Source organism: Haemaphysalis longicornis, unplaced genomic scaffold, assembly GCF_048455015.1.
Source record: "Haemaphysalis longicornis isolate Haplotype H1 unplaced genomic scaffold, Haemaphysalis longicornis Haplotype H1 scaffold_7, whole genome shotgun sequence".
Taxonomy (NCBI): domain Eukaryota; kingdom Metazoa; phylum Arthropoda; class Arachnida; order Ixodida; family Ixodidae; genus Haemaphysalis; species Haemaphysalis longicornis.
In genome coordinates this window covers 34,596,279-34,620,362 of record NW_027526422.1, presented here as the reverse complement: position 1 = coordinate 34,620,362, position 24,084 = coordinate 34,596,279, and the positions used below count along the sequence as shown (strand labels likewise).

Genomic DNA, 24,084 nt, shown 5'->3' with positions numbered 1-24,084 from the left:
GGGATCGCGAAACAGCTTGATATATCGATAATTCGAAATATGCCCATCTGAAGCTTATCCGAGAACTACGCACATCAGTGAGAATTTTCCGACATCGTGCCAAGCGGTACTTTCCCCATTTGCTCCTTCAACACAGTGCGACGACCACCGCACTTCATTTAGCCCGAAAAAAGCCTTCACTTGCTTTATCTTCTGCGTTATGAAGTTCCCCAAACTGCTTTCAAGCTTACTAGCGCCATTCAAATAAGAAAGCCCAGCTCCGTTCACTGCGCCGCCACAGCTGCAAATTAAGTCTAATACCAACGCAAGCTCAGACGCCGTAGGCATTTCACAACGTCGTCAGGATCACTAATAAGGTCAGCTTGTTCGTTAACGGCAGTCCTTGCCGGGATCGCTGCATCGTTGCGATCCGCCACAGCCTGCACGTCATCGCCAACACTGACGAACTTACCTGCTGTTGCAGCATCGGGAATTTCGCATGGGAATGATGACAGCTCTCTGATCCACTCTCAAGGCACTCAATGCTTTTGTCTATTGTTTGTTTGTTTGTTTGATTGATTATGGGGTATAACGCGCCAATACTATACAGGCACGCCGTAGTGGAGGGCTCCGCATTAATTTTGACCACTTGGGGATCTTTAACGTGCGCCGAAATCTTGAACACAAGGGCATTTACACTTTTCGCCTCCATCAGAAAAGCCGGGAATCGAACCCGCGTCTGCCGTTGCCTTTTGTATTCAAACACCTCTCAACTGCAGCCTCAACAAAGCTGCTTTGCTGAACCGGCTGCAGGAACATGCACACAACGCACTCCAGAACGGCCGGGCTGCGCTGCCTTTGCCTTAATTCAGCTTGCTTGCTCAAATTTTGAATTTTTAATGTCCCTGCAACCGACAACTCCTTTTTACTGGCTTCCATCTGTCTAATGAAGTTCGCCGTCGTCGCTAAATCCAAATTCTTCCATTTTTTCGCGACCATAGCTCTCAAGACACGTCGCCACGAACAAAACAAACACGCACCACGCCGCACCGGTCTCTACACCAGAAGACCCGCCACTGGGTCACAACAGCTCCTGCCGGTTTCCCCTTCTCCTTTTGCATCCAATCACACCCTGCGTTCTCCTTTTCATGAGGCTATCCCCACGCTAGCACATCAAGCAGATTGAACACTATGGAAGGCCACCCAAGCGACGAGACGTGCAAGAATCCGTCATCATCACCCCACTCCATCAGGAGAAGCGCATTTACAGGGGCACTTGTGACACGGAGTTTGACATCTGGAATGTGACGGTGGACGAGAGTACAATACACACGTATAAAAGTGCTATACTTGCGCATAGGACTTCCAACTGATGTTTGGACTGTTCAATATTTGCAATAATTTGATATATCCGGGTTTGATATTGTCACGAAGCCAGAGACGACGCAGTTGTCTTGAAGGAAAACACGTTTATTGGAGCGAACTTGTGCTGCCCTAACAACTCAGAGAATACAAAGGCGGCGAAGCAGCAGTCAACAAAGTGACGTGTGCAAGCGAGCGTCGACAATCGGAATGCCGTGGCATCCGCTCTGCAGGCTTTTTTTATCTTTCGGCGCGAGTGTTTCTGGAACCGCCGATTTACATCCAGAAAATTGTAGATCAGAGAACATTATTCTGGGCTAGTGACGTTAAGACGAAACAGTCTGCTTATCTGAATGAGATAGCCCGTGCGGCATAAAAATAAAGAATGCAACACGCGCTTCGCTTGACACAGATAACAGGGCCGGGCGTGGCAGGGCAAATAAACAAACAAACGCATACATGGTTCGCGGCAATGTATTTGGGACTGACTCTACTACTACCAATAATAAAAGGAAAAAGAAGAAGACGTAGCAGCCAGGCTTACCAGAGTGCTGGGTATCCCGGCAGACTCGGCGGCTTCAAAAGCGATGCTGAAATTCCTCCGCTGCAAAAATAAGGGTGACAGTTGGAGAACTGCCCAGGGTGGAAAGGAATGCAGAACAAACTCCACCCCCGAAATGTGTTGGAGGCATGTCAAAGCCAGTGCTTCTTTGCTGTTCTCTTTTAACCCACACAATGCAGTACTGCTGCGTGTGCTCTCACGTTCCCCAGATTGTTCCTCCTCACACAACCACAGAGGCACGCCATCTGCAATGTATGTCATCTTTGCAAATGTTACATGCATGCATACACGTAGTGCTTGCCATTGCATGCACAAACCCGTTGCTTACCCGCGTTCTGTGCTCCGTATACTATATGTGAGCTTCACGTGCTTAATACAAAAGCATTAGAAAATAACAAAGCTGAACTTGAAATGTAAAAAATGTAATGTGTGGGAAAAAAAAAATGCACACACACAAGCAATGACATGAGTGGTTGATTAATTGATTTTGGGGTTTAGCGTGATGAATCCACACCTGGGCTATGAGGCACGCTGCAGTGGAGGGCTCCGGATTAATTTCCACTACCTGGGGATGTTTATTGTGCACTAAAATCTTGACACACGGATGCTTTAAAGATTTGTACCGACAAGCACTGCCCAGTCCACAAAACCAGGTGTTTACTGTTTAATACCGAGTAAGGCCTTCAAGCACCCACCCACCCACCCACCCACCTACCCGCACGCACGCACGCACGCACGCGCACACACACACACACACACACACACACACACACACACACACCTTGTCTTTGCTGTCCAGCTGGTCATAGGGAATCTTGTCCCCGAGGTATGTGTGCAGGAGAGCGCAGAAGGCCAGACCGTCATTCCAGCTGCTACTGAAGTTGGTGATGTCTATGCCCTGCTCAGAAAAAAGAGAAAGGACAAAACAGCAGGGTTGGGGAGATTAAGGAGGGAAATGCACAACAAGGAACCTATAGGAACCTATAGGAGATGCGTCCTGTCATTTGCTATCAACAGTGCTTCCGTAGTGATGCTGAAACGTCTTGCTTTTTTCAAAGCTGTACTTGGTCAGCGTCCGTATAGTTACGTTTCATTCTGACCAGGCGGGCTTCAGTCCTACCCTCGATTGCATTAGCTACGCTGCACCAACAGCCAATTGCATCAGGCATTAGATGGTTTTATTTTCATGTACGTAGAAGCGTCACATACGTACGGAAGTACGCGAGATTTAAATTTTTACATTGCCGTGTTTACGCAGCTTCCGTACGTAGAGTTGACCAACATGGCGGCGCCCTGCCCTCCCTCTTCACAGCGATAACAGCTTCGTCACTAATCCCTAGGTGTGATATCATGTTCTAAGTTGTTGATTTCACCTTCAATTTGCCCGTTCTTACCCTCACCCAAAGTTTAAATCAAGAAACACTTGTTGTTTTTCAGCTATTAAGCCTGATAAAGTAGCACTTGTCGTCGTCATAGCAACGGGCTCACGAGATCACGAGTGGCTACAGAAGCGTCTGTGTCTGTTAGTAGATGGCACTAGGAGTAACATGCGGCTAAGGGGCCTTATGTGCGGCTCCAGGCACCCTACGCACGGGGTGCGTTGCGTACAAGTAACTATAAGAGTTTCAAACTACACACACGTGGGCTACGTATACTTTTCACGCTTGCGTACGTGGATTCTGTACGCACATGAAACTAAAACTGTCTCTTGACCATGCAATGGAAACTGCCCAGTGCATTTCTTGCCAGGCTTGATGCTACTAACCAATACACAGGTGTTTCTAAGCTACAGTTGAAAATCTGGGCACAAACATGCGACGCAATGGAATGGCCAACTAATCAATTCTCCGTGCTTTTCCAATTTTCACTTGTGCCTCAAGCAATAAGATAGATCCTGGAAGGATCGGCCACTTTAAAATGACCCAAGCAGTTTACTGAACAGTTGGATGCCCACAAAACGCAGACTTCCTGGGCAAATAAATGGTGATTATGATTAAATGTGTAACCCCAACAAGGGCAAAGAGTGCCAAAACATGGACGTAGACTTTCCGGGCAATAGGAGGTGGAAAAACCAGTATTGGTGGAAAGCATTTGTTGTTTGTGCTTCTTCAAGCAAGACGAACATTTGGTGCTTGCAACCGCTTCGAGCATTTTAATTTGCCGCTTATGATGCTCACCTTGTATCCCAGGGTCTTACTCTGGCACCACTTGAGCAGGGCATTGCGTTTGGAGCCGCCCCCTTTCACCAGCGATGCGAGGGGGTCCTTCTTCTCAAAGGACAGATCGCTACGGAGGGAACACAGGCAACACGTTAGGTTCCACCCCTCTGTCCCGTGTTTCAAATGGGCTAGCGAGGCAGCCTGCAAATATGCAACAACTACCGTAAAATTCCGAGCAAGCGCCCCCCCTCAGCAAGGCGGAATTACCGGCAAAGTGAAGGGGTGCACTATCCTGGAACGGCACCAAAATTCAAGATGGCGGCGACAATTGTTTTTACAGAAAAAAAACGCAGTGCACGTGGTTTTAAACTTTCATTAGGAAGATGAACTTTATTACGCAAAAGATGTTACTGTTAGTTACTTTGGAAACCGTTGGAAAACTTAGCAGCAAAAAAAAGTTTGCAGCACTCTGCTGCCTCAGTCTTCGGGTGCTACGGCTTGATCTTACTGCTGTTCGTCACTTTCGAAACCATCGAAAGGCTCCTCAGAGTCTAGCCAAAAACAGTTCAGCGCACTCGTCTTCCAGTCCGCCCCGCTCTTCTGGCACCACGGCTCCGACATCTGCCAGCCCGCCGTGCAGGTCGCCGTCCTCGGAGCCATCGATTGCGTTTGCAATGCCGCACCCCTTGAAGCAGCGCGCCACAAGGACCTGCTGCCGCGACGGCTTCTTAAAGTTGCCTTTTGACGTCATTTCGCCGTCGCAGGAAGTTCGCGGAAGTCCGGAAGGCGCTTAATGCCTCCGCAGATTCCTCGGGCGTCCTCTGGCTCTCGTTCATGGCGTGGCACATTGCAACGCCGAACCGCTGCTTCCAAACCTGCTTATGTAGTTGCTGGAAGCTACAAAGTTACCTAACTGCATGCTGTTTGCTATTTTCACAGCCTCTTCAGACAGCAGCCGGTTGCTAACGGCGCGTCCCGCGCTTCTTTCGCGCTCTAAGAACTCGAACAGCGTATCGTCCACGTACTCGCTGAACACTGGGGCGCCGTTGCTTAGCTTCCGTTGAAGTTTTGCTTTTCCGAAGTTTTGCTGCAGGAGATTGTCAAAATTCTTCACCTATTCACGTATGCGCTTTCGGTCGAGCTTGAACTGTCGAGAGGTCTGGTGCACGTTTTTCCTGTGCTCTCGGTGCCATCGGATCACCTCGATTTTCTTTGCAACTGTGTAGGAATGCATGACCTACCAGCGCCAAAACAAAGAAACAAATGGCATGTAGCGTTCGGTTGAAGCAGATTGGATTGGATTCTTAGACTGGCTCCAGCAAGCCAGTGTTGCTTGCACGTGGTGAGTGATAACTGTGTGGAGGGAGGGGGGGTGCTTTCCCGGAATGGCGCGGAAATTTGAAATTAGCACTGAAGTGGTGGGGGGGCGCTTGCACGGGTGGGGGCGCTTGCTCGGAATTTTACGGTATGTTAGTATCAACAAAATGCATGCTCACTTCCTTTTGATGGGAGCCAGTAGTCATAAAAATCCAGCACACATATTCAACCGAGGCTCAGCAGGATAACAAATCAACCATTCTCCTCAGTTTCCGTGGTGCTAGGTAATTTCTAGACATCAACAAAAGGTAACATGCTGCAAGGTCAAGCCCTTAATGCAAGTGACCTAGTGAGCTTCTGGCACATGAATTTTAAATGACACTAGGTAACCAACAGGTCATGAGAAACGCAGTTCATTTTCCCAAACAACAGCCAAAAGGTTAAAACTTTGAATCTACCACCAAGTAGCTCAGCTGTGTCTCTCTACACTCACTACCAACAGCATTCAAGACAAGTTTGAGCAGTCCTGTAGGGAAAAGCAGGAATGCCGAGTACAGTCAAACATGGTTATAGCAAACTGTAATATGCGCCGCGATTAGTTCTCTATATTCAATAGTTCGATATAGCTGAACCTGCCTACAACGAATTTCTTGTTACAAATTCACCATACGCGGGAATATTCCATCCCCGTATGCAGAAACGAACACAATAAAGTATGCTACTTACCACCCACGAAACAATCCATTTATTGCAAGTAATAAAGCTACTTCCCCCACTTAATTTCCCACTTCGCAAAAACAAGTGGTCATTTTTGTTTGCACCTCCGTTTTGGTAGCGTTAACTAGCACAGCATCCTCTACACAACACATCGTTTCTTCCAGTTCGAGTCCGTGTCCTTCAATGTCGAAGCAATAAAACCAGAGTTAGAACCGCTTTCTGTAATCATACTCCCTCCGAAGTTGGGCGCGCTTCAATGTGCTACACTCAATGTGGGAAATCCATCTTATGAAAACCAAGCTTACAACAATCCTTTTAATTGGCTTCACCTCTAAACACAAATGCATTGCTAGATATTCTTGATTAACTTTAGTAAACCGACTAACTAGCATCGTTTATGCCATTGAAAGTGCATATTGAATCGGGTCACTATGTTGTGCGAAGACCTTAACAGGGAATCAAAACCTCTTTACTCGCACGGTACATATCGGCTGAGATTTATTCCCCCTTTCCCTCATTGAGCGGAATTCAGCTCTCATGAAGACCAAAGGATAGCTCACTTACGCGCGCATTTCAGATTGATTGGGACTTCCCGAACAGAATGTGGGATATTTTAGTAGCGGTCAAGCTTGCATTGAGGGCACGCGCCCACGCCCTATTCCTGGGTTGGCCCCCTATAATCGAAGAATTACGGCAACACGACAAGGCGAGAGGGAGGAGCCAGAGCCGCCGGACGTGTCTCAGCCAAGAGGACTACGATGTTGGTGTCACGCGATTCGCTTTTAACCTTGGCCGCCATAAATTACGGTGTCCCGCTGACGCACTCGGGGTCGTCTTCGCAACGCCACCCAGAGTGGATGCACACATCACACTTCCTCTACCCTACCATCTCTATCTTCGCCACCAACAGGCGACTGTTTATAAACACTGAGAAGTTTGCGGCACCTACCGATCAAAACTTCACATTTGGGCAATAAAGATGCCTCACTGGCGTACTATAGGGACTTGTAATCAGTTTAGTGTTGGCTCTTCCCTCCTGTTCGCCTCCCCGAGTGGGGCCGGTGTCCACTTTTATGCTATCTCGGACCTCGTACTCCCGCCATCACTGCACCACGGAAGAAATGGAGGAAAAAGAGTAACAGCAAAGAAATAACTGAAACTAAAGCGTGGCAAACTGTTCGCATGGCGACGCAGTGAAACATCCCCCTCGCGAGGGGCACGATCAAATGCAGAGCATTTCCGGGGGCGCACGACGTTAAGTAGTTTACGTTACGTTAATGTTGTTGCACTTGTGGCAACTGCCGACGAGAGAGCGCTCGTCAGCAGTAATTTGAATGAGTCAACGATATAAGGCGCGTTCGTTGCGTCCCATTCTGTGTCGGCTTTGTGGCGCAGTGGGTAGAGCACCATGTACATTGCGTTCCGCCCGCAGGGTCGAGGGATCGAAACTGGGCGCCGGATAGTATTTTCTTTTATATAGCGTAGGGGAGGGGTGCGGACAACGATGGTGCGGACTACGATGGGACAACGCGGGTGACATCGTGAGTTACTGAAATGCTCTGCATTTAAAACAGGCGGAGTACGTTGACTGCTGAAGCTGCTTTTTTAAGCGGTGGACGGCTTTCACTCCCGGCGTTCTCCGCCTCTTCGGTAGCGGTGTCTGCGTCCGAGGGGCTCGCAGTGACGGCAATGTTGTCTTCGATGCTCACGAAATCCTAAAAGGGTACACCTTCTGGCACAGCATTGGGAACGTTGGTGAGCCCTTCCCACAGTTTGCTGAGGCTGTTGTCTTGATCTGGACTCGCTGCTTGGACAGGTTCCGTTGTGAGTCCCGGGGCGTTGGAAACAGTTACGGAGTGAGCCGGGCGTCATGTCACTCCATGCGCGGCTCAACATTTCCATCGCGGCCTGCAGGTCTAGTGCCGGCTCGTGGCCGCACGAAGCTTCGCAAGCAACCGTTCCACTAAGCATTTTCAGCAACCGTGCTTAAAAGCCCGCACGATGCCTTGATCGAAGGGTTGGACTGCTGTGTTTGCGCTGGGCGGGAGAAAGCACTCTTCAATGTGCTTCAGCGAAACTCCGCAGTGGTGCATCAAACAATTGTCAAGCAGTATGCAGCCGTTGCGCCCAGTCTTCGCAAGCCCCTGGTCCCACTTGCGCAGCCAGTTTCTCAAACCACGTGCCGTCCATGCCTTCTTATTAAAGGTGTAGGCAACAGGTAGATACAGTCTACGCTCGTTACAGCGGATCCGGCAACAACAGACTTTCGGTTACAACAGACCATTTCTGTTGGTTTGTCTGGTACCCATGCATTTTAAATGGAGTCCACTCCGCTCACAACGGACCCGGCTAGAGCAGACTATCGGCTACAACAGACTAAATTTTAGGCAAAAATTGTTTCGACTGAACGTTTATAGCGGACTTCCGCGGGGCTGGCGCCCGGTGTGCCTTTTCGTTTATTTTGGCAAGAAAACTATTATGTCTGGCAACATTGCTGGCAGCCGGGTCGTTGGTGCAGCCAGGCCAAGCCAGTGGCTTTTTTTTTGTGCGACCAGCGGCATGAGTGGCAGGGTAGCTGATTTCACTGTCGGATAAATTAAGCGTAATTAACGCTGTTGAACACGAGGAAAAACAGGCTGACATCGCCAGAAGTACAGGCCTGTCTAAGCACAGTGTCCGCTGTACCGTCAAGAACAAGGCCGCTGCCGATAAACGCGACTCCGGTGAGATTGAAAACAGGGCAATCGAATACTCGAAGTGGTGCACTCGGAGGCGAGTCTGCCCTCGTCAGTTTTTTTATGTAATAAAAAACTCGGGTTCAGTGACGTTCGGCTTTTATTATTCCCACGCATGCATCGTTCCCGTTCCGTTCGGTGAAAAAGGTAAGAAATGCCTCAAGTAGGGGTTGTTCCCCATCCATTGTGTGCAATCTGCCGGTAACCGTGCGCAGTCCAACTGGTCTAACTTTCGATTTTACAGCTGACCGTCATCAGATTATTTCATTACATCTGTTTCAATGACCAGAATAAAATCGCTAAAAATGTGGAATCTGCCTTGAGGGAACGTCAGGCAGCGATCCGATTTGTTTGACGAACGGTTTCGGGAAAACCTGCCTCGTCGTGAGGGGATTTAAAAGAGCCTAGCTAATGCTGATGGGCACGACTGATGTTTTATAGCTGGTTTATAATTGCGCCTAGTTATATTCTTGCGTTATTTGCTCAGCTCATCTTGCGTCTTTACACGCTTGACCACATGCGCTAGGCCTTTTCGAAGTGCCGGTGCTAAGTTTTGGAAACGGTGTTTACGCGATTCTTTGCCCTCGCGCGAACACTGTGCAGAGGTGCTGCAGGCGTGTAGAAAGAACAAAGTGTATGTACTATGCATGCAATATCGGTCAAAGTACCCACTGTAGGGCTCATAGCCCCCGCCCCCCCCCCCCCCCCGTCGGATACTGCATACTTCGGCTACAGCGGACGTTTTTTTCCAGATTCAGAGGGTCCGTTGTAACGGGCGTAGACTGTACATGTGCCTTGCTAGCACGAGGGAGACTTGTACTTGCTGCTCACACGCCGACGCAATTTAGACGAGCTGTCCGTGTTACAGGTGTAGCTACCGTATTTACACGATGTAAGTCGACTCGAATGTAGGTCGACCCCAAAAAATTGCATCTCACAAAAAAAAAAAAAAAAAAGGGCGACCGCCGCTTAGAAAATCGTATCACAAAAAGAAGCGCTTCCGTCAACCCACACGGCGGCTCTACCATCGATGATCGATGGTCCCACAAGAGCCGTGCGCTCGCGGTATGCGCGGTAGATGTTAAAAAATAAAAGCTTTTCTATAAGCATCCGGAATAACCATGTGCCGTGGGTTGAGCAGGAAGAACACATTCGCTGCGAGGTGACAACCAACGAAGCAACCGGCAGCGGCCACTGCCGCGCCATAATAAAACAAACATGGCGGCTGACGGAATTGGCCACGCACGATTCACCTTTGAGCAACCATCGCATTCGGAAGTGTACGGAACTATGTGATATGATTTGGGCTACGTTAGCGCCGCGCATTGAATCAAGGGATTCGCTAACACTGATTTTGTTTATTAGAGACGAATAAAACGCTTCTTGAGGGTTTTTCCACGTTCGTGCACGTCGGCGTTCTACTGCTTTTAAGCGTTTTAAGTTCTACCTCGGTATGATGCGTGACGAGCGTGGCAGTGGGAAGATCCTGACGACTTGCCCCAACGGGGAGGCACGCTCTTCATGGCGGCAGTTTGAAAGCACTTGGGACAGCCAGCCGGCGCCGCCGGAGTGTTTAGGCTTACCATGGTGGCGGATATATGATTGGCGCTTTCCCCAGCGGCGCGGATGATGCTTTATAGTGTTGTTTTCGACCACATCGTCAGCTCCTTTCCTGCACAAACGTCTTCGTTTGTGCCTTCAGTGATATCTTAAAGAGCGGTTAGAAGCGAATGCTGGAGCTACGCGCACCTCTTCGCGGCTGGTGACCCTGCCATGTTGCCGCCGCCGATCGCGTAGCGCGCGGCATGTGGGTGGTATTCGCGGCAGCGTCAGCGCGGCGCATTTTCGCGAGCAGAAAACGCCCCATGCGGTTCACACTTTAGACCAACCATAACCATGGGAACGAGGGTGCAAAGCTGTCCCCACCTCATAGCACCCCCGATTTCTCGTTTCTGTTGCCGTTACTAGCGGTAGACGGTTCGATTTCGATTTTAAGTAGACCCCCCAACATTGCATTGTCAAATTTGAAAAAAAGGGTCGACCTACAATTGTGTAAATACGGTAGGCTTGTACTTGGCTGTGACATCCGGACCCCTTTCCTGCAACCCACTTGTTCACACTGTCCATGTGAACTGCAGCCCCTTCACCTGCCACGGCCTTCCCAACAATCCTGTAGCAGTCCTTGAACTGCTGCAGCCAGCCGATCCTTGCTGTGAAATCCTCTACTCCAAGTATGAATGCAAAATCCTTTGCCTTTTGCTGTAGCATTAGGCCGAAGACAGGAGGGTTGCGCGTGTGGACGTCCACAAACCACTCATAGAGAGTTTTCTCCACTTCATTGTACACTGGCTTCCGGATGCATTTGTTGTTGGAGTTCAGTTTATCATGGGCCTTCTCCACGATTGCCGACTTGCTTTCCAGTATAGTGCTCAGGGTCCTCCTGGGGACACCGTACACAGCAGCAACATTCAATTTTTTTCCTCCGTTCTCCACGCGGTGGATCAGATCCACCTTTCCACCAAGCAACAACACTTGTCGTTACTTTGCTGCTGCCATTGCAAGCGCTATGGAAGCTTGTACAGTGCGCTCAGTCAAAAGGTGTTATCGCAGAACCAGCGGGATGCTGTGGGGATCCTTTAGATCCCCTTTTCCTCTTCCCGCGAGTGTGGCCTTCAAACGAGCACGCTTTCCCGCGCCGCATGTGACGTCATATCACAGGCCAACACGCCAGCTTGCACCATCCGCCCTGCTGCCACTCCTTCTCGCACAGGAACTTTCCTCCTTTCCCCCGCGCCTTATAAGCGCGACGCACGCGTTTCGCGGCTGAGATGAAGGATCTAGGATAGGGAATGCGGGGAAACGCAGCTTGTCCGCGCCCTCGCCGCCAACCGTCCGGAGCGGGGCCCCTGACCCCAACCGGACACGCGAGGTAGGCCTAGTCCTACTTCGCCGGCAGCCCACGTGTCGTCTCGGCCGCAGCCCATTTGAGGCCGGGCCTTCAGGCACACATTGATACAGTGTAGTTCTCAGCCCTGTCGAGGCAATCAATATGCGCTGTACCACTCGGTTAATAAACTTCCTAGTTCATCCTGGCCCTTTGGAGCCTGTTGCCGGCTTTGTTGGTGAGTTGAACCCGTCGTGGCGTCCCTCACGGACGCCACGAACCTCTCTGGGGCATTTTGGATGGGTCATTTAGCGGGCGTGATGGAACCCCTGTATCCCACAACGCTGAGTGCGCGGCGCACGAAGACAAACCCAGATGCCGTAACTGGATATGCTCGGTGCGCGATCATGCGATTCCCATACGCTGACAAGTGAACCTCGTTGGCCCGATCCCAACTGCTCAACGTCTCAACTCCCGTGCAGGAAAGAGAGTTGCCGGGCCACCCCCTCGCTGTCTAGAGGGCAAACGCCTGCTCAGCCTCCTCCCTCAGCAAAAATAGTGCTGCTCCAAGACCATGCATTTCAGCGGCAGTTCTAGGCGCAACGACTTCGATTATCAGATGTGCACTTTGCTATAAAGAATATGTCTTGCATGCATTTTAATAACTGATTTTTTTGTTCGATATACAGTCGAATCCCGCTACAACGAAATTGACGGGACGTGCGAAAAATTTCGTTGAAGCGAAAATTTGTTGAGCCGAAATCTGCCGCAACACACCACGGAAAGGCCAGAAAAATAGCCCCGTATGCTTCCGCATCATTGGCAGCATAATACAATGTTTAGAAAAAGGAGTGACGCGCAATAACGTCATGTTTATTCGGATAACAAACATACCAATGGTTATCTGTTCTTTCACTGCACGCGAAGAACGCGTTGCGGAGTGGGGTGAAGAAATGCAGGCGCAAAACGTATTGCTGTACAACAAGGCGTGTCCACCGAGCTGATTACTTGCAGATAGCTGCTAGGCCGTCGGAAGCCCCCCTCTCACTTGTAGCAGGAGCAGTGCCGTTATCTTATCATCTGACACTGCGCGGCAGCTACTGACCTTGGCAGGTTAGACGGGCGCGCTTGCATTTAACACAACTGCGCGCTCATGACTAAGATAGGATGACTTGGCTTCAAGACCAAACACGCAAACATGATTTTTGCTCTTGGCTATGAAGAATGGTAGAAGGAAAACGGCAAGGACAGCTGCTCACAACGCATACATGACGGCGCCGCGCCAGCAGCGGAGCACATTTGTGCGATTTCAACTGGATACGGATTGGCTGTAGCTCCGGCTTGGCGAACCGGGCCTGTGCCTCATGTAAAGACGGCCAGTCACATCGTTATCACCATCAAACAATGGCGTCCGCCTATGAGTTTTTTTTTTTTTTTTTTTTTTTTGTGGCGGTGTGGCCGCACCGCGCATGTTTTCGGTGAAACTAAGCGTCCTGAATGTATAAAAAGTTACAGATAGCTGGCGCTATGCTTATTTTATTGTAAAATAATTGTTCAAACCCAGCCCAAATCATCGAAAATTTCGTTAAAGCGAAAGCAAGCCTGACAAATGGTTCGTTGTGGCAAGGACTTTGTTGCATGGACTTCTATGGCTGGCTGACGGGGAGTTGGAAATATTTCGTTGAAGCGGAAATTTCGTTGAAGCGGCGTTCGTTGTAGCGGGGTTCGACTGTATAGCATAAGTCACTCTCTCCAGGTTCGTCAGAATCAGGTCTGACTGTAATGTGCATCGTAAAGTGGAAGATACATGCACGACTACGCCATCATATGCGATGTACGATTGGAAGGAATAATGGCTGCCACGACTAGCTGTACAGGTGAATTTGAGACATAAGGTCCGATGCGTGCGTGTGTGCGATGCGTCTTTCACTGTTTTCGCTCCATGGTTGCCTCCCTGTTTAGATGCACTCCAACCGATTTAGATGCGTGATGGAGAAATCCGAGCAGGAAAAGAAAACATTTATCAACTTGAGGTAAAAATGAATAGTACTGTTACATTACACACTGCATTTTTTTGTCCAGTAAAGTGGTGTGGGGACGCTTAGAACTGACAATTCTACACGTCCATACTGTTGGTACCACTGGCAGCATGTCTCTCCCAGGTGTCTGTATTGTCAGTGGATAGCGTGTGGATCGGAGGAGAGCTGCTCCCTTAAAATGCTCAGAACTAGCCACTAGTGCCTCCTCGAAGCTTTGAAAGAAAGCTTTCAGAGTGACTTCATTATGACGACACCTTCGGGCTCTCATTGGCTGTGGCCGTACGGCGGTCACAACGATCATATGATTGCATCTGGTTCGCCAATCGCACGTCATGAACCTCCTCCAACCAGCATTCGATGCTGAAACCGGTTCTAAAGATCAGTCGTAATGATCAATCGCATGCCAATTGCATGCTCTAGTCGTGCATGTGTCTCGCGCTTAACTGCGTCGTCCCCAACCGTAACATCTGCAACCAAGTCTCGGAGAAATGCAGAGCTACGGCCAGCCACCTTTCAGCCCAGACAAATGGCTTGGACAGAGCAAGACCACATCGCCCCAGCCGAGATCACTGTAGCCCCCACCTGTAGCTGTTCCTGCGGATGGGCTCCAGCTTGTGCGCCAAAATGGAGACTGGGTGAGCCTTTTCCGGGTCCGTGCGGGGCGACACTTCCACGCTGCACTCCCCGGCAGCGTCCCCTCCCCGCTGGCTGGGCGGCTGTGGCGTTGACCGCGCACTGAGGCGAACTTTTTCGGGCACCTTGAATGGACTCTGCGTACAGCGGGCGAGTGCAGAGAGAGAGAAGAAAGGTGTCACAGCGACATAGGGTTATCGCAAACTTCAACTGTTGATCAGTTGACTGGAATTGATAGCCTGAACTGAACCATTTGACTAGCTGCTCCGTCAAGCCTCTGCCGATCCTCTTCTCTGTGGCGGCGTATGTATGCGGGGGTGTACTGCTAATTGGGAGATACGTCAAAACATGGCATGAGAACGCCATACACCTTGAAGGCAACAATGCCAGATTTGACAACTGACCCTGTGAAACAAACACAGTTTCATTTCTGCGTTTCATTTGTGGCTCGTAGGTCATGTACTACAACAGGGTTAATGATCATTATTAAAGACCAGAACTTTAGGCACGAAAAATCAAGGTTTTAGGTGCCTAGAACAGGCACTGAAAAGTGCTATTCAGGCAAATATAGGCAACAAATACTGTTGTTTAGGCACACATAGGTTCAATTCGTATTTACTTCAGCAGCTTATTTTACGACAAATTTTTTACTTGCAAAGCCTTGTGCTGTGGAAAAGTAATTTTATTTTCTTCGTGAAAATGAGCCACACAAGAGTTGCTATTTTAACAGATTTTTAAGTGAAATTTTAGGAGATTCGAAAACAAGGAAAGGCTTAAAATTCATGACAAACCTGACCACCCATTTGCTGCTTGAATCGGTATCTCCTTTCAGTCGATAACTGTGTGCAAGAAAAGAACGCTCCACATCACTTGAAGTTGGGGAGCGTGCTTGTATTTCAGGACCTCGGCACTTTGTACTTCGGCAGTTGAAGAGGCACCGAGCCAAATTCAAAGCGGTGCGCACCTGACACAGATGGCTAACGCGCAAGCGAGCGGCGCTAGCACCGGCAGCACGAGTTCGCGAGCGGGTGCAAGGATGATGCCAAAGCTGCCAAAGTGGTGGCGCCAGGATGGGGTTTTGGAAGGAAAACTCTCCCCCTCCTCTCACTTCCTCATAAGCAGCGCAGTTGACTTCCTTTCTGAGGGGTGGAAAGGATGCAAAGCGGTTTGTGGCTGTTGGTGCAGGCCATTGGCACGGAGAGCGGGCGGTGGTTCAAATTTTCGGTGCGCAATGTAATCGCATTTCATCGTAATATCCGATATTGCGGCATTGGAGCATTGTTATAAGCAGTTTATTTTACCATATAACGCATATGAAAGTGGACAGTGCCATAGTTATTCATCGTTATATCCGATATAATGTTATACATGGTATCATTATAAGTGGACTCAACTGTGCATACCACAAAAAAGGCATTTTTAGGCGCTAAAAAGCCCGTATTGTCAAAATAGGCACTTATAGTCACTACAAAATCTTGCCTAAAATGCTCTTTCCTAAGTTCATGCTGATATGTTACATAGGCTTGATACGGACTCAATGGAAAATAGACATTTTGCCTAAACTTCCCGTCTCTAATCATTATCGTAGAATTGTAAAACAATGCAATTTCTTCAGGTGTGTGTCTTAATTCATATTTGTGCCTTACTAGCTACCACAGGCATCAGTATGCAGTGACCTGAACATGGCAAACTTGTTTTGATTCTTCAGACCCTCTCCAATAGATTGAAATTAAAATTTGCCTGATGTTACAGCTAGCGCATCTGGTGAAAACTTGATAAACCAAAATGTGTATTTATTATTTGCTTCAGTAAAGAAGCGATATATTTCTAAAGGAAGCAAACTAGTTCATTAGGGACATCTCTATGGATTTGTAAAACTTCTAATATTGGTGCACGATGCTTTGCAAGCCTGTGAATCCTAAACGAGTAGGTCCCATAAGAATGTGATCAGGTCAGTCCCCCTTGCGAGCTTTAGGGCACACATTTACACAAGAAAGCACGAAGAACTATGCCACATTAAAAAAATTCCAAATCAGGTTTGTCATTGAGAGATGCACTCCTAAAGATGGATACAAAGTAAATTAGACAGGTTCATTACCAAATACACTTGCCACACAAGCCCTCGGGCCATTATTAAGGGGGGACGTGGCTTTCAAAATCAACTTTTTTATTTCTTTGTGGATTTTGATGAAAATTGGCACAGCGACTGGAAATGCTTCTGTGATAACACTGTAAAAATTTCAAAGTAATATTTTGAAAACTTTTTTATGTATGAAATATTCTTTCTGTTCCGCTTGTACCGAGCTTGAGCGGCTTATAAAACACGATAGAAAACTTGTTCGAAGTGCTTTGCATTCCCAAATGAATGGACGAGGTCGTGACAGTTTTAGAATTTTTTTTTTACAACACAATGTTTTTTAGTTTTCATTTTTTTAGAGGTTATTGTGCAACAGGCATGTCAACTGTGAACGATTATTTGAATAAAAAAATCACAAAAAACAAATCTGGAAAACCAAAAGTGTCACGACCTGAACAGTTCATCAAGGAATGTAATGCAAGAAACGGAATCAAAATAGACCCAGCGGTCATGAAGAAATCCCTGGTACAAGCGAAACAGGTGGCAAAAAAAAACGTTTTGAGAAAACGGCTTCCGAAGTTGCAACATAGGTTTCACATATCAGAAGTCGTCACGGTTGTAGCCTTTCATGTCCTTTTGAACATGGGGCTTCTGGAAGGCCTTGCCTTGAAATTGGAGTGCCTTTTACAGCCTTTCTCTTTCCAGAAAACATCATTTTCAGCTCCTCCGTGAAGAGTACATACCCCCTTTGCAAACCAAACGGAGGGGAGATGGGTTTCAATGGGCTTTCAATGCAAAGTATGGTTAGTTGGTTGGCTGTATCGCACTGGACAACCTCCTTTTGGAGTGTTGTCACCATGGCAACAAGTTAAGCATTTTTTTTTTACTTAAATTTGACCATTTTTGGCTTTTTTTATGTTTTATCTTGCCTGGCACAGCAACTTAGTACTAATGTGCAGGTGTTCATTGCCAAAAGTTTGCATACCACAAGGATGAAAATGAGCTACTTTGAAGCTTGGTAGAGTATTCTGCATAACTCCCAACTTCAATGCAAGAGCATATTTTTTTTACTACTTTTGACATTCAAGGCATCCAATATTTCTCGCAGCACAGCCAGTATGCCCTGAGCAATGGTATCAATAATTTCCCTAAAAAAAATCACTGTTAAATGCTGCCACAGTAACGTACATTTTTAACGCAGAGAGCATATTTTTATTCCTATATTACTAACTCAAACCAGTTTGCATGAAAATTACAAGTGCACGGGAAACGTTGCGCAAGAAAGGCGATATGGCTCGCGCGCATCGCAGCGCACGCTTACCGCGACATATCGAACTTTGATTATACCTGATATGGCTGGTCAGGTCGCTTTTAAGATTAAATCTAACGTCGCAGGCATTAATTACAACTACTGGCGTTCAATCGTAACCGGTTGCCCAGTCATGTGATGCTCCAATGCGCGTCGGCTATGCCGTGCGCGCCGCAGCGTTTGACGCGTCGACTGTTTCTTTCCCAAGGCTAGCGAGCCCACAATCAAATCACAGCAATAACTAAGCGTGTAAACATCGCAAATCCAACTAAAAGTTCACTTCACGAACCGCTATCGCAAGCGCGCACACCGCGTCACCCTCCGGGGTCTGGCGACGGTAGAGTCACGCGCCCCACGAAGCGTTCGATGACCTCCGCCTTTCGAGCCACACAACTTCCCGTAATCCGGCTCGTTATCTCTGGCATTCCCATCGCGATAACGTCCGTGTTGAACACCACAGATTGAACAGAAACTCGTCCGAGCGCAGCGGCGAAAATGAACTCAATCCACTCGCTACGCAGCTCAGGCGGCCGCCATTTTGCGTTGCGCCCGCAACATCCAATCAGGAGGGTCGACGGTCTGCGCCCCGACCGGGGACCAATAGCGCTTCAGCATCTATTTCTAGCTTCGTTTGTGCGTCGTTTCTTTTCTGCCGTTTGTGCGTTTGTGAATGAACGAAGATAAAAGAGACGAGCAGAACCGGAAAGACGATCGCTCGGCCGATCTAACCATATCAAAATGGCCGCGCCCGGTAGCACCATTGAGGAGATAGAGCGCTCCGAAAATTGCCGTTTTTTCGCCCTTTTGCGCTGATAGTTTGTCACCGCGCCTGACAAAAGTATTTTTTTATGCCACTTTGCGACGCTTTTCAGCGTAAAAACTTTGCAGACGCACAGAATAGGAAACACAGAAGCCGAATATGTGGGTTTCAAAAAAACGATGTTTTGGTCATTTTTCCGAAGTTGAAAGCCGCGTCCCCCCTTAAAAAGGTAATTTCTGAAGTACTGATGAGAAAACAACTGGGATTTATGTTTTTTTTTCTCTTAAATACCAAATAACGTCGAACTGGTCCTCATACCTACTTTCAAAAATGGCAGTTGTACTCCTGTCACGGCCTCCCTTTTGAAGCCCTGTGGCGGGTTACAACACAGCCCAGACCAAACACAGGACTTCAGTCAGAAAAAGCAGCGCGGTGCAGCCAGGGCGTCCTCCCGTCACCCTCCTCACCTTGGTGAGGATGTCGCCAGCACTGCCCAGGAGCAGAGCATTGGCTGCTGCCACTGCTGACCTCGAGTCCGACGCCAAGCTGTTGAGGCTGCTGGTCGAAGAGCTCCGGCTACTGGGACCTGCAGCCAACCACCAAGCACACACAGGCACGTCACACAAAGCGGAAGGAAAGAGCAGCTGGCATCTCGGAGCCAAGCACACTAGAGCCAGGAACCCTTGGAGCACACTTGGAGCTAGGGACATGTGGAGCTAGGAGCGTATGGAGTCGGGCACACTTGGAACTGGGCACACAACCTCTTGCTTTACGACGGAATCAACGCTCACCCTTGGCCTGCTTGCTGGCGTTCTCGATGGACTCGATGAGGCTGCGCACCGAGTGCTGGGCACTGCTGCTGCTGCTGCTGGGGCGCAGGTCGCTCCACTTGGGCCGGCCACTGCTGCCACCGCCGTTGCTGCTGCTGCTGCGCGGCGGGGTGCTCAGTGAGGCCGCCCCCTCCGGGAGCCCGCTGTCTGGAGCCAGGCCGTCTACCGATGAGGAGGAGGGGGTCTTGGGGGACAGCTCCTGCTTGCTCTGCAGACAGGAGAGGTGTAGACGATTTGGTTCAGTGAAACCCGCTCGTCAGGACAATGCGCGCAGAGGAGGGAGAAAGGGTTAGGGGGGGAAGCTTGAAAAAAGAACAGTTTTGGGCTGTTGTACTACGCCATACAGACACACCGTAATGCTGCGCTGCGTTAAGACTCACCTGATCGCATTCCTATGGCACTTGCTAATTCATGAGTGTACCGTCTGCCGCGCCACTCGTGGCACGCTGGCCCACATACTACAGTGCGCACCCCAAGACCCCGCACCCTCAAGCATCCGACAGCTACCAGTAACAGTGCGAAGAGCCATCACTTCGTCAGACTACAACACCCAGAAATTAGTCGTCCAGTGCGTCCGGGAGGCCCTGGAGAGGCAGCGGGTAGGCGGCGCGAGCCCCTTGGGGCCGAGCGCCGGACGCCCGACCTGAAGCTCCTAGGGCTGGCCCGGATGACGCCATCGGCGCCACCGGACCGTTTCTATTCAATAAAGTATTTTCTCTCTCTCTCTGCTAATTCATGACCCACAGGGTTAAAAAGCATCGTGTACCAATAAGGAAAAGTTTTATAAATCGATAAAAATGTTCTAAACGGCCTAGTTTGCTTCTTCTAAAAATATATCACTTCTTTACTAAGCTAAAAAAAGAAATAAATTTGGTTTATCCAGTTTTCACTAGACGGCGCTAGCGGCCAAGTGACAGTGACCCAAGTGACATACAGGGTGTCTAGCAAATTGCCTAATTCAATTTCCCTGACTTTTCCATGTTTTCCATGACCATTTTAACTCTTTCGCTACCGCGCCTATCAAAATCGATCAATTTGATCGATACTTTTGGGAGCGCCTTTTCATAGCGTTCCAGGCGTTTCTCGAACAAGTAAAGCTGTTCGGAGTTAGATCAGAAAATGGCCTTTCAAAATCAGTTTTGTTTTCATTTTTGCAACGGAAACGTGATTTTTGACACGCTTTTGAATCACCTGGTTGTGGAAAAGGGGCGTGGTCATCGCGCCTCAAGGCTACCAACGAAGAATGCGTGCAACTCGTAATTACTCTGCACCAGCGCTTGTTTTTTGCTATCAAGGCGTGAATGGGGAACTAGCAAACGATTTTCAATCGTCAGGTTCACGCTCTGACAGTAATAATCCCAGAAATCGGCTGAAAATGTCAAGCAGTGCCTGGTTGCAAAGCTACTTTATGATTTTAGGCAGTTTTATTGCCTTTGCGCAAGTTGTCCTAAGTACTCTGGTAGTTCTACTTACCCCAGGACCATTCCCAAACAGTTTACAACAGTTTTGGTTTCGTTTCTGCATCGCGAAATTCATATTTAGCGCAACTACGCAGTTACCCAACTTCAAGGCTAACTGCCATGGCGCCTGAAGCGTCCGCGACTGATCCTCGAACAAAGCACGCCGCTCCTCATTTCCCCCCACCCTAACCCGATTTCTGCGATAAGAACTTCAGATGCAAGTCAAAAGGTCACACCCAGTCGCCAGATATCTGTTCCGCCGAGGACAGCGCTTCAAACCGGCCTTACACTGCCAGCTGTTCGCCTTCCAGTTTCGTTTTCATGCGAGGGTATATCCGGGTGTCTAATGTTGCTGCTTAGTTGAACTGTCTATTCGGACGGAGTCTCTGATAAGTTTTTGTACTGTTTCATTTGAAAAATGTTAGGTGGCGCTGCAATAGAGGAGGCTCGTTGTGCTGATCTTTTTTAGCGCGCGACTGCTACTCGGCCAAAGATCGCAGGGGACGATTCTAGCTCATCGTACCTCATTTTTGCGAGCAAGGCTACAATTGCGAGTAAGAAGATGATAATAAAGCTCAGCTTTATGTTTTGAGAGATAACTGACCGTGAACGACAACAAACATCAGCCACGGCGTTCCGTTTTCAACTTCATGCATGTTTTTTTCTGCATCGCGTGCTTGTCCCAAATATTGTGCTCGCTGTAAATGCAAAGTCAGCCATTGACAAGATGTTTTTACGTTATGTGGGGGCAAATTGGTGCCTCTGATAACGTCAAACCGCCAGATTTATTCCAAGGAACCACCCAAAATTGCACAGTTTGAATTAGAGGTTGGGCTTCACCGCATGACACGAGCACCGTGCGTGCTAACATTTTTTTTTTATATCTGAAAAACTGTTCCGCGCAAGTCGACATTTTTTTTTAGGGTGTGTTTTTGAAATGTTTCCCTGCAAAATGTATATTCTAATTTTTTTCTACTACCGGTGGTTTGATATACACAACTCCTCTTTTTTCATTTTTTTCGACAACTTGACAAAACTTTTGATTTTGATATTTTTTTTCACAACTATGATATATGAAAACCTTTAAAAAACTGGTGTTATTGGAAAGGCCGTTAAATAATCTGCATTTTGTGCTCCTGCAATTAGTGCCTAAATAATTTTTTAGCAGAAAAAAAAAATGTTTTCTTGGACCCCCCAAAATTGGTCAATTTTCTGCGGTAGCGAAAGAGTTAAACGAAATTCCCTGACCTATACAACAGGCGCCATTCTATGGAAATGGTCCGTGAAGCATATGAAAAGCATATACAAAACACATTCTATCATAAGGAACAACACATTTGTTTCAAGTGCCCTAATTCTCAAAATGCACTTTGATTAACTTCAGTTCGCATGTTCAGTTTGAGGTTTGCTTGCCTTCTGTTACGGCTTCAGAGAGTTCATTTCTTCTTGCGAGATACTAGAAGCTTTAAGTTGCGCTTCAGCGAGCACCCCGTTTGCTTTTTTTTTATTGCCTTGGCTCGACATGCAACGTGAACCGCATGGTGCGTTTCTGCACGCGATTCGGGCGCGTCGGCGTTGTGCGTCCGATTTTTTGATGCCCCCGTCGACGATTCGCGGGAGCGGCAGCTTCTCCCTCGCTCAGAAAATGACGCGCGTCGCGAGAGGCAGTGGGAGGAGCCTGCCGACTTGGAGAGCCGCACGCCTCATGGCGGCACTTTCGAAGCTTTCGAGACAGCCGGATGGCCCCGCCACAGATGTTTAGGCTTACCACCCCGGCAGGTATTGCATGGGTGCTTTCACTAGCGGCGCGGATGATGGTTTATAGTACTGTTTTCGCCCACATAAGCTCCTTTACCTCACAAGCAACTTCGTGCGTGCCTTGTGTTGCATTTTAGAGAGCACCTAGAAGCGGTCGCTTGAGCTCCCGTCACCACTTCGCGGTCGAAGCCGGCGCCATGTTTCCGCTGCCGGCAGCACCGTGCGCAGCGTGCAGGTGGTTCCGCGGCAGCGTCAGAGCTTCTGTGATGTGCGCGGCGCATTTTCGCGAGCAGAAAACGCCCCACGCGGTTTACGCTAAACCAAGTCATGTTCCTTTTTGATTAGGTAATTCTGGCTCCTGATGTCATAAAAAAGAAGCTCTTTCAGATTAACTCCCAAAAAGCACTGACTTTTAAAATTCGCTGAAAAAAAAAAGCGCACTGTGCGTGCGATTTGGGCACCACCTACATCGCCCCTCTGTGCAAGTGCAACCAGCAACCTAAGCCAGCTGCGAGCTCCGTGAACCGCACAGCGAGTTTCTGCACGCCATTCATGCGCGGTATTTTCACGGCCGCGTCGACGATTTCGTGCCTGCGGTGGCTCCTTTCCTGCACAAGCAGGTGCGTTTGTACATTGAGTAGCATTTTAAAGAGTGGTTAGAAGCGGTCGTTGGAGCTACCGCACTACCTCCGCGGCCGGTGCAGCCGCAATGTTGCCGGCGTGTGCCGCTCGGCACGCACCGTGCGAGTCGTTTTTGCGGCGTCGTCAGCGCGCCTCAGGCGTGCATGGCGCGTTTTCGCTTGCAGACAAACTAGAAAACGTTTCATGCGGTTCACGCTTTCGTCGCACGCGAACGTGCTGCGTTCGGTAACTTCTTGGGGGCCCGCAACACTGGTTTCCCCTATTCTGAAACTGTGGGCAGGCCCCGAAATGGTTTTCCCGGACTGGTACTACTTGATTGAAAAATTCCCTGACAATTTCCTGACTTTTCCCGGTGGCGCACAATTCCCTGACTTTTCCCTGTTTTCCCGGTTTTCCCGGTTTTCCCGGTTGCTAGACACCCTGGACATATCTTTCAAATAAGCAAAGTAGGCCGTTGTGAACATTGATATGCATTTGTAAAGGTTTTTGTATCGGTGCACGATGGTTTTGAAGTCCGTGGCTCGTGAAGTGGTAAGTCACATAGGAATGTTAACAGAGTAGACCATTTACAACGTACGTCTTGGGAGCCACAAAAATCTGCACTACAGTGATACCTGAAATGAAAGCAGTTTGGTTGGTTTTCCTATGTTTGCCATGTTAGCAACATCGCGTACAAGAGACCTTGGTTACAAGAGACAGGTTTCCCGGGTCCCTTGAGTGCCTCTTGTAACGAGGTTTTGCTGTATAAGCGGTACCGCACTATAACCAACACGTGTGCAAATAAGATAAACTGAAACCTGCCTTTTAAGGATTCTTTGTTCGCCATCACTAAGAGGAACGCTGCTTCACCCTTTCGCTGTC

At 48.7% G+C, this 24,084-nt stretch overlaps 1 protein-coding gene across 2 annotated transcripts in view; it reads right to left on the bottom strand.

Annotated features, from left to right (window-relative positions):
* LOC144145175 (cytospin-A-like) overlaps positions 1-24,084 on the bottom strand; it is a 54,782-nt gene that overhangs the window by 4,320 nt on the left and 26,378 nt on the right. For both annotated transcript variants that reach the window (XM_077676694.1, XM_077676693.1), the window contains exons 12-17: positions 19,325-19,571; positions 19,001-19,119; positions 14,337-14,524; positions 4,081-4,189; positions 2,685-2,801; positions 1,886-1,945 (exon numbers count right to left, since the gene is read on the bottom strand). In XM_077676694.1, the coding sequence (XP_077532820.1) occupies positions 1,886-1,945; positions 2,685-2,801; positions 4,081-4,189; positions 14,337-14,524; positions 19,001-19,119; positions 19,325-19,571 (840 nt within the window). The remainder of the gene's footprint in view (positions 1-1,885; positions 1,946-2,684; positions 2,802-4,080; positions 4,190-14,336; positions 14,525-19,000; positions 19,120-19,324; positions 19,572-24,084) is intronic.